At 48.9% G+C, this 16,158-nt stretch overlaps 5 protein-coding genes across 5 annotated transcripts; 3 read left to right on the top strand and 2 right to left on the bottom strand.

Moving 5' to 3' along the window:
- Nucleotides 1-490: 490 nt before the first annotated feature.
- On the top strand, nucleotides 491-1,918 carry BKA67DRAFT_640529 (uncharacterized protein; the record flags this gene model as incomplete). Its single annotated transcript, XM_046105760.1, has 1 exon — nucleotides 491-1,918. The coding sequence occupies one exon, from the start codon at nucleotides 491-493 to the stop codon at nucleotides 1,916-1,918; it is 1,428 nt and encodes a 475-aa protein (XP_045963364.1).
- Nucleotides 1,919-5,250: 3,332 nt separating this feature from the next.
- On the top strand, nucleotides 5,251-6,147 carry BKA67DRAFT_652480 (uncharacterized protein; the record flags this gene model as incomplete). Its single annotated transcript, XM_046106175.1, has 1 exon — nucleotides 5,251-6,147. The coding sequence occupies one exon, from the start codon at nucleotides 5,251-5,253 to the stop codon at nucleotides 6,145-6,147; it is 897 nt and encodes a 298-aa protein (XP_045963365.1).
- A 2,152-nt stretch (nucleotides 6,148-8,299) lies between these two features.
- On the top strand, nucleotides 8,300-9,422 carry BKA67DRAFT_543917 (uncharacterized protein). Its single transcript, XM_046101225.1, has one exon. The coding sequence runs from the start codon at nucleotides 8,535-8,537 to the stop codon at nucleotides 9,309-9,311; it is 777 nt and encodes a 258-aa protein (XP_045963366.1). The 5' UTR covers nucleotides 8,300-8,534; the 3' UTR covers nucleotides 9,312-9,422.
- A 308-nt stretch (nucleotides 9,423-9,730) lies between these two features.
- On the bottom strand, nucleotides 9,731-11,836 carry BKA67DRAFT_509745 (uncharacterized protein; the record flags this gene model as incomplete). Its single annotated transcript, XM_046097264.1, has 4 exons — nucleotides 9,731-10,524; nucleotides 10,582-10,963; nucleotides 11,122-11,505; nucleotides 11,558-11,836. The coding sequence occupies 4 exons, from the start codon at nucleotides 11,834-11,836 to the stop codon at nucleotides 9,731-9,733; spliced, it is 1,839 nt and encodes a 612-aa protein (XP_045963367.1).
- A 1,365-nt stretch (nucleotides 11,837-13,201) lies between these two features.
- Nucleotides 13,202-15,241, bottom strand: BKA67DRAFT_8629 (major facilitator superfamily domain-containing protein). The gene is made up of 3 exons (XM_046109498.1): nucleotides 14,955-15,241; nucleotides 14,812-14,885; nucleotides 13,202-14,763 (listed from the first exon to the last, which is right to left on the bottom strand). The coding sequence occupies exons 1-3, from the start codon at nucleotides 15,150-15,152 to the stop codon at nucleotides 13,314-13,316; spliced, it is 1,722 nt and encodes a 573-aa protein (XP_045963368.1). The 5' UTR covers nucleotides 15,153-15,241; the 3' UTR covers nucleotides 13,202-13,313.
- Between the last annotated feature and the right edge of the window lie 917 nt (nucleotides 15,242-16,158).

Here is a 16,158-nt window from a genome sequence, read left to right on the forward strand (position 1 = left end):
TCTACCAGCCCACGACGAGCCCATAGTGCGCGACACCAGCAGAACCATGCATCTCATACCACTATGAAGATATCCTCACGGCCATATTGAATCACTACAGGTACAGCCGCAAGCCTGGCTACCCAATTATCAGTACACCTCACAGCCACAAAACCATTATGCTAGTTCTCAGCGTGCAAACGGGACTCGAAATCCCCAAAATTTTGCGCTGCATGACAGATTTACGAGGGATATAGCCAAGGCCCCCTTCTTTGCAATGTGGACCACAAACCTTCTCACGGGCAGGAGAAAACAAGCGAACATGCGCATGTAGCCTCAGAAGTGCATATCAAGTAAAATAAAATCACACCCATTTTTGCATTCTGCAGAGCAAAATTCTCACACAAGACTGTAGCGGCGACCTACCATGAGAAGAGCTTCGATCAACGGAGAGTATCACAACTGCCATGTTGCATTGTAACCGAACCTCAGACCGCGTTCATATACGGCCATGTCTTTTTCTAATATTTTCTCTGATTGGTACACGACCATTTCGCAGGTTATGTCTACCACAAATACAGAACTCGACCACGATGTTCCTCCATCGGGCCGGCAGGAGTCTTTACCAGCAGTGGCCCACGGTCAAGTCAAGGAAACGCCATCCTACTCCGACATGGAAAGCTTTCTACCAAATGTGCTCGAACTCCTACAAAGTCCGCGACAAGCCAATCAGCCCTTCGACTTCCACTGTACTATATGCATGAAGATGCTTGACATTTCAGACAGCGTTGGCAAGCTAGTTGCAGGGATGCAATCCAAAACCCAGTCACATAGACCAGGAACGGATGAGATGGCCGACGAAGGAGTGAGAACATCCAGCGTCCCAAAATCGCTCCCAGATTTTTACGACGCACATGACTTGGAGGAGACTTGTGTCCTGCCGTGCGGTCATATTCTAGGTTATTCGTGTGCCTTTAAATGGCAATTGAAGAACCACATGCTCCCGGAGTCTCAGCAGCATCGTCATAGCCCACACAAAAATGGTCATCTGCATTGCTTGCTTTGCGGGCCTCAGCGATTTGAAGATTGTGGCCATTCATTACAAATGATCGATGTAAGACCGTTGAAGGGATTTCTACCTCGCTATCCAGGGAAGAGCGATATAGCATCAACTCTCTCGCGTCTCAGCATGGAAGAGTGGAGGTTTGATCCGCTCAGTGCCCTCGAGGCACGTGTACCTTTGACTAAGCCTGAAGGCGGAGTTACGCCCTCATCTTGTCTTCAATGTAACCGTACGAGACTTCGATATATCACAAATGTGGATTGGCAGCCTATATGCCGGCTGTGCCTTCCCGGGCCATGGAAAGATCGTGATGGCAGAGGTGTTTTCGAGACCAAGAGAGGCCACGATCACATGCAGCTTCGAACAGAGTATCTTGACAGCGCTTGGGCAGAGAACATCCTGGAAGTGGCAAATATCGTGTGGCCACAATCAGCTTCGAGGGACCCAGTGAAAGTGGCGAAAATTGAGCACGTACACAGGGAGGCCCGCGAACTATTTGTGCGGGAGATGCTCGGTGAACGCTACAGAGAGTTCCGAGAACGTTTTTGGCGACGCTGCAGCCAAGGTCTGCCCTCTTACGCATTCAAAACATTGATCGGTCCAAGGGACGTTGATCGGAGTTTTGCGGATAAGGCTCTGGCGCGCAAGGAACACGTCTATGAACAGTCACGTAGGGCAATGAGTCGAGCATCCCCGGGATGGCACGATGCGCAACAATTCCCGACTGGGTGTAGGTATTGTTCGGAAAGCATTCCGGTGCCGATGGGTTTCTCGGGTCGCTCGGGCTATCAAAGCGCTCATGAGCGTATCGCCGACAATCAATTTCACCCATTCTTTCCATGCCAGGAAAGACAATACACACCAGCAAGAGGCTGACCAGAAACGGGTGCCACTCCTGTTTAGAAGGCCAAGTTTCGACCTGAGGGTAGACTGTCAATGTTTGCAGTATACACACAAGAAGGTGTAACCTTTCCCGCTTCTTATACGGATCAGTGGATAAGGCTGTGTTTGAAGACTTTATTAACTAACTACTATATCAATACGGCAAACGGCTGGAGCCTAAGGCCGTACTCATGTTAGATAATGTTACATTTCACTACTCCAAACGAGTTGGACAGATATGTGAAGATGTCGGCGTGAAGTCAGACTTCATAACACCATAAGGAGTTCTCTGGACAGGTCAAGAAATATATGAAGTCATAGCGCAAAAGCAACGATAGCGTCTTTTGGACAAACTTCGAACATTTAATAAAGTTCTGTCTCAAAGCCATGGGTAGTCGATAGAGCAGTGCGCAGGTCATGTTCGGAATGCTAGGCTTTACGCCAAGTAACCTCCTAAAGCAACTCTATACATAGGCACGAAAGACATGTTAACTTCAACCCATTCAAGCGTCATCTACTAACGGCTGTAGCTTTTTTGGGCCCTTATTTTCTGGTATCGGGTGATCAAGTTGTATTGGTTGGCTCTCGGAAAAACCTGCTGAGACATCACCGTGATGCCCGGGACAGAAGGCGCGAACAGTGATAGGTAACGGATCAGAGCCTTTTCGCTTTCGCAGCCTACGCGCGTCTTTTTCATCCTTACGAGGGCAAACCACCTCACGAATCCCTTACAGCACATCGGCATGCCTTTCCAGCTTATGGCTTTCCTCCACAGGATCGGCAGGCCGGCCCATTATATCACTATCAATGTTATGATGCTTCTCATTATTACGCCGATAAGAGAATCTCTTGCTCATACGCGTAGCACTAGAATACTTTATGAGCTAGTAGACGTCTTACCGTACCAAAAGATTATTAGATGCTTCTTACTCAGTAGCGAGGTTGTTTAACGTGGCGGTGGCTTTTATAGCTCCACGCCCTATCTTACCGTCCTTGTTTGTTGGCTAGGTTAGACCTTTCTGAATTGTGCAGAGACTCCACTGTACTCTAAATGAGAGCTTTGAAATGTAGAAAAGGGACGCCGAACCTGACCCCTGTTGTAATACTGACTGCACTCTGCATAAGTTTGCACATCATGCAGTATACCTTTTCAATGAGAGGCTTTTAGTAGCTGGCGGGTACGTATTGATGCACGCAGTCGAAACTTGGGTACCCAGGCACCTATGGCATGCGAGTACATGATCGGCTCGAACCGTTTAACGTTAGGTTAGACCAACGACCAGTTTGAATACGCTGAGCTGCTGCAAAGCCAGCCAGGATGTGCTAACTTGGACGGTTACACTCCCAGTGCTGAGGGATTCTTGCAAGAACTGATCTGACAAAGATGAAACGTATACTGACACGGAGCTTACAAGACGTGTTGCCAGTCGGTTTCTATGACTCGTGAATTCGAGATTGATTCTCTCTGTGTGACAATCCGAGGAGAAATCGACTGTCGTATGGGTCTCAACAACCCAAATCAGCCCACGGTATAGAAAGCGCCTTGTAAGGCGAACCGACAGTTTTGTGCTTGGCATGAGTGCTGTGGCTGAGTACTTGGGGAATATTGTAGTTGTGTCAACTGGATTAATGATACTGGCGGAGGGCATTTACTTAGCCGCACTTGGCTCTGTCACTAGCGTGATGGCAACTGTAATTACTTGGGAGTTCAGTAAGTGGATACGTGATACGGGCCCAGATACCCCTGCTGCTCGCACACAACCTCAAGTAGCACTGGTAGAGTTCGCATCGCGCAAACAGCATCTTAACCCACTTGGCAAGAAGCTGGGGCCGTAAACGACCATTTTCCATCGAAATATAAAAATTGCGACCATTGGCGACCAATGAATTAAGTCGTCTTTGCGTTCATTGTTGCTCGAAACTCCCTGATCGTAGAATGCGGACACGCGTCCCATGGAAGAATCACGTCATTGTTCTTGATTGCGGTAAAGATATGGCAATGATAGATCTCATGCGATTATATTCAGCGTCCGAAACGGCAAGATAGTGGGCATATACTATTTCTCAGTGGATAGCCCCATCGGAAAGTGTGAATGCGTTTTGTTTGCCGATTGCGCCCACCACACGGTGTGGTTATGGATCGTTTGTATGTTACAACCCCTTATGTTCTCCAAGAGCCCCAAAAGCGTTTCTTGGTTCGCTGGACGTAGGATCGCATGAATAATCATGTTGAATCTTCATGAACGTAAACACGGGGATATACAAGTGCTTTTGCACCGATCAGTGATGGTATCGCTATCTGCTCCAAGAATTTCTCGGATTGTGCGCGAACCATATACCTATAATTGCCTTCTTTCTAGCTTGACCCCCTTTTATTAAAACGCATAACTTCTTGGCCCTGTGATGATTGATATCGACCCAAGCGAGCGTCGTCTGTCAGACGCTGGATTCGCCACCGTGACACCCCTACCGGAGCATCTATTGGACCGCCACTGCAGCTTCGCTGTAAACTTTTAGGAACTTATACAAACTACATCATGTCACTGAGTGCAGAATAGTCCGACCGAGCGAAAGGAATGGACACGGACTTGAAATGATTGTTTCAACGGGCCTTGATTGGAATTATGGACTCGACGTACCGAACAGATGCATGCATCTAATATCCCCCAGGTTTATCTGGAGCACATGCGCAATGAGGACGTCGAGCGCAAAAGATCCCCAGGCGGCTCAACACTGCTCAACACTCATCCACCCACACAATGTGACCAAAATGGGCCTCCTCGCGCCTCATTCAAATCATTACTGGCGTTCGCCCCTCTACAATGCCGTTTACATCCTTCTGGACTTGTCTTTGTTTCAAAACAGTCAACGACATTGTGTCTTGTCGAGCACAAACTAGCTGTCACTCTACATCAATACCGTCTCCCAGCACGCTACGCACAAAAATAGGCTGTGGTGCTTGGTATTCCGTCTTAAAACTGGTGCTTGACATCAATGTACATCCTGGTAAGTTATTATACCATATGGTGCTCTGTTGCAGATGTTTGCTCTCCGAGAAACATGCAGTTCATGTAAGGTTTAAGGTTATTAACTGGAGGACGCTGGCAGGAACCTGGTTCTCGTCTCGGCCCAGACACTACTGAACGGAGTAACTGCGCTGTTCCACAACCTGCTGGTCGAACACCGCCCCGCGTTCGCGTTCGAAAGCAACCGGTCGCAACGCCTGCACCCCGCCAAAGGCCTGCAAGAAGCTCCAATAGCCCGAAAGGGATTCGAATGGCAGCAATAATAGAATAAGATAGCGTCAACTCCCGACGGATACCAGGATGTCCCCAGCGTCGTTCCCCTCCGAGAAGGAGACAGCTCTGTGGGACCCTTCACTTAATCTGGAGGACATAGATGTGGATTCATTCTTTCAAGAACCTGTGATAGCGGAAAACTACAATCTTGCATTTGACCCGCAAGTCTCCAGGGACGAGTTGTGGTCGCAATACGATGGTTACTCAGGCCCGGGCTCAGCCGAGCAAGCCCGGCCACCTCAGGACGCCCAGGTGGCCGATCTCGCTGGGATACCCTATGGGATTCCGGACAGAACGTCAACATTTCCCTTTCGGTACCAGATCACTAGTCCGCACCAAAATACGGAGCTTCTGAATGGTCAAAATTTGCATGAGACGAACATCAACCCCAGGAATGCTCATTTGAATGTTCACCCCCTTGTAAATCCAGAAGCAGCGTACTTTCAACAGGCGCAGCTCACTCCAACTTTTGCGGCCCCATATCAAGTGCCGTACCGCGAAGGGACTCCTTCATTGGCAAGTGAACCTTCCACAGTTACTGCACCGCATCCTGCTAGTCCTTCCGGTCAAGGGGCATCGAAATTCCCTTGCCCTGATTGTGCCAAGCGCTTCAACAAGAGTAATGATTTGAAACGGCACGTACAAACCAAGCATACCAGCGACGGTCCATACTTCATGTGCAAGTGTGGATACTCGAATACGCGGAAGGACAATTACAAGCGCCATGTTCTAACATGCAAGAACGACGAAAGCGACGTATCATATGCTTGCATATGCTCGCATCTGAGCAGCAGCAAGGAACGTCATCTGGTGCATATCGTCCCATGCAACGTCGGCTTTCATGGCAAGGCTGGCCGCCCACGTTCTCAAACGGTTGCGGCCGACCACTCAGGGTACCTGGAACTGAGTTACCTGCTTGAATAGTTAGGTGGCAGAGAACAATAGCAGCGCGGCTGCTGGCATCCATATCACCGGTCAGCACAACAGGTCATGATAGTCACGCGAACACGACTGGGGAGGATCTTGTCCTTGAAAGTTATTCTTGTTTTTGAAAGGGGTTGGGACATTTATCAAGCATTTCAACAATGTTTGATGGGTTCGTGCTGGAGGACTTGACGCTCAAGCGACCAAAGAAGCACCAGTGTCTCCAATTTTCGTTCATTCAACTGAACAGGGACAATTTGCATATTCATCTTTCTGCTTTCTTCTTCTTCTGTTTCCCTTTTCCTTTATCCTGCACTCGTTATTAGTTATCTGTCCAACACCACACTCGTTTTGATTTGGCTAGCAAGCCCTCAGATACTTTACTTACAATTGTCGATAATTGTATCTCCTATTGCACACACGCACTATACAGTCCTGTGACCAACAGTGTTTGCATAGACTACCAAATCATCTTGGACAAGTCGCCAAACCACGATCCAACGACCATTCTCTTGATGCTTGGTGCGTAGCGTCGGCTATGTACCACAAAATACAGCTGCAAGTATCGTTCAAGCATAGACCATTAGAGCGCAAGAGTTACTCTTCAATCAATTGATAACACAATTCTCTCATTGAAATCGCTACCTATCTGTTAGAATATTAGCATGTTTTCTCCCAAACGAAGAAGACGAGCACCTTACAGAGTATACATTTCCTATTCCCCCACCCCCAAACTCAAACCTGAGCCCCACCAGCAAAGGTGCCCAAGCTCCACTGCAAGTATGATCTAGGCTAGGTAGTCTAGTCTATATCCCACGACATCAGCGCTAGGACATGAAGTCTACTAGGTTACTGCAGTCCGAAAGCGCTAAATCACGAAATAAGCTACCACTGGAACAAAACTCCATAAATGCAGGTATATCTCATGTCAGGGTGCAAGGAGATTCAGCATACCTTATATTCAAGAAATAGGCTGCAGCTCTTTTTGATTTCTGGGCTAACATTATGATGATCGCTTCGGTGAATGTGGAAATTGACATGGCCCCGCGGAAAGCCCCAACGGTCGCGTCTCGTCTATTATTGAAACAATCTCACCCATTCCATCAAGGTGTAGCCTTCAGCCATGTCGGCATTATCACACGAAGGTACTAAACTGTCAATCACAGTTGGCATTAGTGTTGCCATCCTTCGTTAAGGTATGCGTCGTAGGTATGGTTCAGGAACTGTCTTATTGGCCAGCGAGTGCTCAATAGGACCTCGATAGGCAACTACTATTGTTCAACCAACTGTAAGTGCACAAGAGTTGTTCCAAGTTACTGCCCCTGCTTGAGGCCGCCAATCAATGTAAGGATCGCTAATCTTACCACTCTGAAGATGGGGCTGGGGCTATTTGAGGCCCATTAAATCCTGTTTCAATCGTGATTGAGGCCTTTATTACTGAGGCCATTTTTATTGAGGCCATTTTAGGCCGCTTTCAGCTGAAGCACATCTCGGTGAGTACCATCTGATGCACATCAGGAACAGAACCGAGCCTTGCGAGCCCACTGAGGCCCTTTATGACATGATCTTGCGTCTCATGTTTGTCATGGTCGATGCACAACGCTGCCGAACACTACTTTGCGACAGGCGGAGTTGAGCTTATTGGCCTCAGCGACCCGCTGGATACCATTGCAGTGATAACTAGCCGTGGCGCTTGTTGCAAACGCTTTCAACTTTAGGTTCCTCTCAATCATAAAGGGGAGGTTGCTGCTGGGGACCCTGCAATGGTTCTCGTCAAGGGTCAGGCTGCGCGGGCCCGGACCAGTCTTAAACCGTAAGATCAACTGCAGGTTAACCATAGGGCTTAGACATGGATGTTCCCGCCACGGCTGCAGTACAAATCGGGTTGCATGAAGACAGGCTCATTTGTCGTATGAGTAAGAACTAGCTCCACACTCGATCGGTTTATAGGTCATCCCTGTAAGCTTGCTTCTTGTGAGCCATGTTTCTTGTACGGCAAATGACCCGAAACATCAGCTATCCTTCGGGCTAAGTTTAGTCTTCGGAGTTTGTACAAGTTGAGGTTCTGAAATGGTGTGATGTCCACTAAAAGACGCTTTGCCCTATTGAGACGCAATGAGGCCTATTATCTGCCACTGGAGCTCAAATGACGGGATTCGTTTTGCTATGTGCGTGTTCTAAGGCATCAAGCACGATATAATGAGTCAAAAGTTCTTACGACTCTCATGTATATATATATTGGTATCTGGCAGCTCTCAATGCTTCATCAACATGCCGGCAGCAGAGATTGTCAAAACAATTACACAATCATATATCAGTTATGTTCAGACCAAATTAAATAATTACAATTCTTTCTACTCTACATACGCTCCACGGTCCAGTGCACTATGAATACACTTGTAACTTCTGAAAACCTCCAAGTCTCAAGGCCACCCACCGGAGCGCAGCATTCACCTATCTGCCGATCCGGGATCAGACCAGAAACTACCCTACAGCGGCGCATTGACCTACCATATGAGAACCACGTTGGTTCCTTCATCCATGGGAGCAAATGCGAATACCAGATCATGTCCCGGTGCTGGGAGGAAGCTGATGACCTGTTCATCTTCTCCGTGACGTGTCTTCATGACAAACAGTTCGAGGTACAGGCCTTTCGCACTTGCGACCTTCCGCATAAGCTATATCTTGCCCGGAAAAGGAGACTCAAACGATTGCAAAGGTCGAGGTCCATATACGACGAGTGTGAGCAGAGCGAAATGAGGGTCGTGGTTTGTCATTTATTTGAGAGAGGTGGGATTGATAGACATCGTATCTCGCACGAGAGAAGTAAGCCAGCGCTCTCGCTTGGCTTTCCGGGATCTGAGTTCCCGCAATTCGGCGTCACCACAACTGGAGCAGGGCTGGCATCTAATATCCCCAGGGGCAACATGACTTACTCAGAGGCTGTTTCACCAAGAAAGAAGACGCACCCGAGCTGTCCTCTAGAATATCTCTCCAAGAACCCGAAAGGGGTCAAGCAAAGACAGAGACGCAGGGATGTCAGGGAACACAATCGAGAACAACATGTCTTGAATTCTCCTGACACTCCCATCACATTCAGTGCAACCATAGCCTACCACACCATCAAGCCATCGCATGAACGACATTTGGCGGTATTGTCATGAGCTACAAAAGCACACCATTTACGTTGTACAGCTGTATATCAAACACCCACCAGGACATGGATGTTTTAACGTTAGCCTACTGCCATTAATATATGTTGGCATAAAGTTGAGTAAATCTATGACTTTGCAAGGCAATCATTCCATCCATATGCATGCTGCAGTAGAAGCCTACTATACTAGCATCGATTTCTGATAATCCTCACACGACAAACGCCGTGCGAGTTCGCTATTAACAGTTCAAAGCTGCCGTTATTTTCACTGCTCTAGGTAGCTTCTAGTTCGCCTCCTAGTAGGCCATCATGCAACTGTTTGACTTCGACTTGATGAATCGCTTTAGGTGTGGGGTGCGATGGAACAACTGTATTACAAGCGTTATAGTCGTGCTTCCACAAGGCTAGACTGTCTATTCAACATAATATCTACTGGGCTTTCACCTTGCTAGCTTCAGCCCAGATCTGCTGAACACATCTCAAGCCTGCCTCGAACGCACCATGTATCCATCCGTGCGTAAAGCTGACCTGCTCGCCAGCAAAGAACACGCGGTTGTCCCAGTCCGGTGCTTGCATCGTCTCCAAGAAGACCGACTTCTGCAGCGGGCCGAAGTAGCAGAAGGCACTACCGCCGGCCAGCTCGTCGGCCGGGAAGACCTGTGACGCCCCCGCCTCTAGCAGCTCCAAAGAGTTGGCCTGGGGGAAGATCCTGTCGAGGTTCTCCGCGGCGATCTGGATCCTGCGCTCCGGCGTAAGTGCTCCTAAAATAGTGGCGTCCTGCTCAAATGTGTAGGCCGCCATGATCACACCGCGCTTGGAGTGAAGAAACTGCTCGTTCTTCTCCGTCTTTGGAAACATGGTGTAGCGGATGGGTAGGTCGCTGACGAGGCCGCCGTCGAGGCCCTGGCCGGATTGTGCGAAGATGTCCTCCCACCAGCGCTTTTTGTATTGGAGGAGGACCTTGGTGACTTCGACGTAACGGACGTCGCGGATCGCCATCTCCTGTTTCGGGTCAAACGATCTGGCCTTGGCGATGGATCGAAGTGACGTGTAGGGGATGGCGAGCACAAGGTAGTCTGAGGTGACGGTCCTCTTACGTCCTGTTCCGACAATCTCGTAGACTACCCTCGTGAATGCTTTGGTTGGTATATGTGGATCTGGTCTCTCGTCGAGCCCAATCTCACTGACCCGGGCGCCAAAGGTGATGTTATCAATAAGAGAGTCTTTTAGAATTGTCAGCGGCAGTCCATCTAAGGTAAGGGGTCAGGTGCTTCACACACATTCACCTCTGTCTGTCGAGACAAATCCATCCGGCACTAGATCCATGCCTCCCTGAAGTTGTTGCATACCGGCCTGCTTGCCGCCTTTGTTGCTGGAGAGGAAGGCGTCCTTGAACGACTCGATGAAGCCATTCTCAAAGACGACGTGTGCGTTTCCCAGGTCGTAGAGATTGATGGCGTCCTCACTCCAGCCGGCCACGTCGGTTAGGTACGACCGTAATGAGTACTTGTCATAGTCCTGCGTGATCTGTTTGTAGGCCGCTACGACGGCACTCGTGTCGATGTGTTCTGGGTCCACATCTTTGGTACCGGCATGTTGGTCGTACGCGTCCCAGAAATCTTTTACAACCTTGTCAACAGCATCCGTGAAAAGATCATCGCACTACAACATTCGCAGTTAGTCATTACCTCTTTATAATAGATCGAAAGGTATTCGGGAGTAACGCGAAAGAGTCATCAAGAACTCAAAGCATTTAGTAGGCAGAATACGCCCCCATAAGGATGCTGAAAATGGAGTGAACAAGTCCGAAATTCGCTCACAGTCTTCTTCTTCTCATTATCCTTCAGCCCAGGGAATAACTTCAAAAGATCTGGATCTTCGTCTTTGAGGAGCTGGTTGAACTTGTCATACGTCAAGGTCTTGCCATAACCAGATATGTAGATGAATTTGTTCTGCATCTCAAAGTCAAACAGCTGAGGCGCGAGGCCAAAATCCTTGATGTACTTGTGCAGCAAGAAGTGGTTTTTAGGGATCCGCATGGCGCCCCCTTCGCCATGTAATCCATGAGCAAAGGTTGGTTCGCGAAACGTCTTGACTCTTCCACCTACCCTGGAAGATGCTTCCAGGATAGTCACGTCAAAACCAGCTTTCTTAAGCTCATAGCCAGCGCAAAGTCCGGAGGTGCCAGCCCCTATGATGGTAACCTGAGGAGTGTCAGCGAAAGACCCCAGATAGATATTTGGGGTGGCTACTTACAGTTGGGCTTCCAGGAATCTTGTCATGGGGACTTTTACCAGGACCATTATCGATGAGATTGATGAGTGAAGCTGCGAGTGGCTCGCTCTCGTCAGGTAACTCATCAGGAATGGGGCGTGCAGCTGTGCCGACAAGAGACTTGACCTCGTGAAAGATTGCTGTCGCACTCTTATTACTCTGTCTGTACTGGACAAAGTAGCTAAGCAGGGGTAATGTTCGCTCGGAGTGAAGTTCGTCGCTTAGCAACTGGTCAAAACTTCCTACATTATTGCTAGACATGGTGCGCAGTCTTGTTGCTTGCGAGAAGTTAAAGGATTGAGAAAGGGTGTGAGTTATGGTATATCTTTCGGTAAGCAAGCGTAAGACGATAGTGCTATAGATATAGAACGAGAGGACAGCAGCATTATATATCCAAAAGCTTACATCAGGGGATTTCCGTTTTGAGACATCCTCTTACTACGAGGCAAATGGCTGAAACTCGCAGCCGCGACTGGCATGCAGACCGTAGCGTCATATCAGAGCTCACTTCGAGGAATGATGAATGTCTTGAGGTTGTGGAATTGTCTGGCTTCCCAGGAAACCTGACCAATAGAACATCAGTCTAGATCACGAAGTGGCGAGCTGAGTATTCACAATATTGAAGAGTACACTAACGGAAGGAAAAAAAAAGGGGGGGAAGTTGTTGTGCGGCTGAGAGCGCTAAGGCTAGCTGAGGCCATATTCCCGTCGCATTGCAGCTTTCAGCAGCACGGCTCTCTCCCCTTGACCTGAAAGGGACAGCTTAAGGTTGGCCTGGGTCAAGCTATAACATGACTGCAAGATATGGTCCGCTTCGGCTGCCTCAAAGTGTGAAAATGTAACCACTCCACCAGATCAGCAAGGCGAGGAGACGACGCGAGATAAAGGATACATGATTTGGATATGGCGAAATGATGATGCAAATGTCCTGTCAGCCATGTAAAACAGGGAGTATAATATTTATAGACTTCCTAAAGAGAGACATTATCTATATTCAATTGATAACTCAAAGAAAATAACAAGACTTAGTAGTATTACTGCGTCGTGAAATGCCGAGAAGATTGACGCTGATACCTGCCGGAAGTAACGGGTCTGCTCCCTATTGGTTGTTCCATCCAGTGTCGTGCTATGAGATCGGTGTGGTCAGGGTTTGCCTAGGAGAATGTGGAGGGCAGCAGTAATAGCAAACATGGCCCTGTTTTGATGATCGAAAGAGCATACTGTTAGCTAGAGTATCTGCACTGTTGCGCAGATATTTCAACTCACGAAAGCCGCTCGACAATCCTGCGTCAGAAATTCCCTCCGTTGTTTACGGTGGTGTATTCGTGGAGCACTGCTCCTGTTGGCAACAGACCAAGCACACAACCTTGGGAGGAGCAGCTGGCTGTACAGGCAATAAAATATACCTCGATTTGGTTTAATTCAGCCAAGGTAGATGGATCTCTTCAGTATATAGATTGTTTATATCCCAAGCCTTGCAAATACAAGAAAACTTCCCGCCACTCTAGTGAGTAACGACCTACAGTGTCTGACTCTATAAACAATATTCATACACCATCAAGGCTCTACACACGTGGTAAGGCTTCCCCTGCCACCTCTGCTTCCAACACAGTTTCCTCTTCGCTAAGAGCACTGAGGTCTGCCTCCGTTTCAGAGGTCGATAACGAAGGTGGTAATGTATCCGCATCTTCTTCCTGTAAGAACACTATAGGAGGTTAGCTCGAGTTCGATACACAAACTAAGCGGAGGACTTACGGCGCGGCTTGACAAAGATACTACCTATGAAAGCTAGCCCGAACAGTGTGGCTAGTAGCACGAGGAATGCTTGTGGATATGTCTCGATTGTTGCTGCGTACAACCCATTAAACACCAACGGCGCAACGACTCTGCCTATGCCGTGAAGCAATCCGATGGCGCCCAGAAGAGCACCTACTCGATGGGCAGGAACGTGCTTCGTGATTGTTGATTGAACAACCGCACCACCGAGGCCACCAAATGCAGTAATGACACCACAGAAGACGAATAACACATCTGACCGTGCAAAAACATAGCCCAAAATACCTATGAGATCCGAGGCGATAGCAACGCGAAGCATCCAGATGTCCACTTTGTCAGCGCCGTTGTTCTTTTCGGGTACTGACAAGCCGCTCGCTCGACGCTGTTGGCGTAATGGACGAATGCGGAACACCCAGTTAACGAGCGGAAAGACACCCAACAAGACGATGACGCGGATGAAGCTGATGAGTGAAACGAATCGTGATGCCTCGAAATTTCCCCAGTTGAACATGTACTCGACATAGAGAATTGTCACAGTGCCGGAGCCCATAGCAGCCGACAGAATAACAGCGTCGAGGCAGGCCAAGATGATCATGTTGCGACGGAAGGACCTATTCGCCTGCCCACCCGGAAGTAGCGACTTCAGTGGAGCCAGAGGATTTGCGCTCACCAGAGCTGGTAACCAGTCGCCAAGGGAATCACTCAATAACGATGCCATTTTAGGTCCCATGTTTCCCAGACGAACTCGCAAGCGTTCAGCAAGGACTTCCTGCTCATTTTGATGCTTCTCACGGGCAAGCATCTGTCTTTTCTTAGATAATGACTCCGGCGTGACGAGCAAAATGAAGAAGATGAAGACAATATGACAGCCAAGCGTGACATAAAAAATGGACAAAAGTGAGCCGGTGTACTTGACGAAGTAGCCAGCCAATAGGGGGCCAAATGCTAGTCCAGTGAATAAGCAAGCATGCAGGTAGCCGATAGCAACCCCACGCCGTGACGGAGGACTACAATCGCTGGTATAGGAAGAACTGAGGATGCTGCCGGCGGTGAAGGAGCCCGTAATACCGTCGAAAAAAGACCCGAGGATAAGCCAGTGATAGTCGATGTAGTTCGGATATTTGGCCGCAAGAATTGTGATGATCTCGTTAATGATACCACCGCAGGATGCCACAGTAATCAGGCGTGTTCGACCATAGCGATCTGAGAGAGAACCCAGCTTCGGGGCCGTCAGAGCGCTCAATAGGCCAGTGAGCACACTGAGAGTCAGTGTGAATATCGAGACATTCTTCTGCACTTTGGGAATCTTGCATTGCGGATTCTCGCCACCCAGTACCACTGGGGTGAAGATGAAGGCCGGATCTTTCAGTGATTCATCTGCAAAATAATTTTTGCATACAAGATCAACAATTCTAAATCCCGGTCAATGGTGTCCTTCCTGCAACCTTAGGCAGACTTACAAGTTAAGTTTTGGTACAATGACGCCGCCGAAAGCCAACGTGAAGAGAAAATAAGGCCCGATGAGCCATAACACCTGTCCGTCGGGTCAGTACCAAAGATCTCCTGAAGCTTCTAACACGGTTGGCTAGCGGTCGCAACGTACGGATGGCCTCCGCCACGCCGGTAGATGCTTAAAGTCTTCTCCACCGTCCCATTCCTGGCTACTTCTCCTTCCACCATCTTCTGAACCGGCGCCTGCACCCAGCAGTGGTGACGTTTCCCCAGAATGTGACCTGATCTCTTCAGCATCCACCATCGTAATCTTTCCGCCGGCCTTGCCGGGTTGTCTTTCGCTCGTCATGCTCTCGAATCAACTCGCTCGATACCCCCTTTCAGCTCCTAAATAGTATTATACGGGACTGGGTTGGCCAGTGATTTGAGGAGATCGGGGAGGGTTTCGAGGCGCGATGACGAATGTGTTACCAAGTCGAGTCACGGAAACGTATCGAGATATGGACAGAGCACCTCCAATAGCACCTTCAAGATCTGTACAGTGTTGACAATCCCATGCCCGGGTATTGTATGTTCGGCTGGGCTCCGAAAAGATTGAGATCGACGACGAAGAATGAACTTAGGCGAGAGAGGAGAGTCTCATTTCTTGTTTTGCTTATCCAGGATAGTCTACACGATACAAACACAAGGAGGCCAGTCAAGAGAAACGCTGTGGTAGAACCGCGCATGCAAGATAATCATGTACAATGAGAGCATGGTCAAGGGCTCGGAGGGGGTAAAGTTGGCAGTGGACTTTGGCAAGAATCCCATCATTATCTCCCAGTGGATCACCGGCCGCGCGCTGGCGATAGAGAAAGCGGAAGGTGTGGCTGCACAAAGTCAATGCTAGGCCGCTTCACGTTAGGGGCTTAGCTGGCCTCCAGTGGGCTGGGATGCGTGGTTCGGCAGCAGGTACCCTTGTCCCATGGCTAAACGTGGCTGCAAGCCAGCAGCGCAATGCCAGCGAAAAAGGGCTGTTGATTCCCGATAGCCAAACCTCGTCTCACACCTTGAGTGAAAGATGGATCCGTCCCAACGGTGCTTATGATCGGAGTTCGGATCTGCTGGGATCTGACCTTAGATCGATACGTCAGACTACAGGTACGTAGATACTGTAATAAGCACTACGGGCCACCCCAGCATCACCACATACGCTATCTGCTTGATGAAACACTTGCCCACATCCCCCATGAAGGCGGCATTGCAAAGCTCACACTTCGGTTGCTGCTTTGCTGCGAGAGTAGCACATCCGGGATTCACAGCTCGACAACCCATCAAATTCATAATTACAGCTAATACTGTATGCATGCTGCAAT

The sequence above is a fragment of the Truncatella angustata genome (assembly GCF_020726525.1).
Source record: "Truncatella angustata strain MPI-SDFR-AT-0073 chromosome Unknown BKA67scaffold_1, whole genome shotgun sequence".
Classification (NCBI taxonomy): Eukaryota; Fungi; Ascomycota; class Sordariomycetes; order Amphisphaeriales; family Sporocadaceae; genus Truncatella; species Truncatella angustata.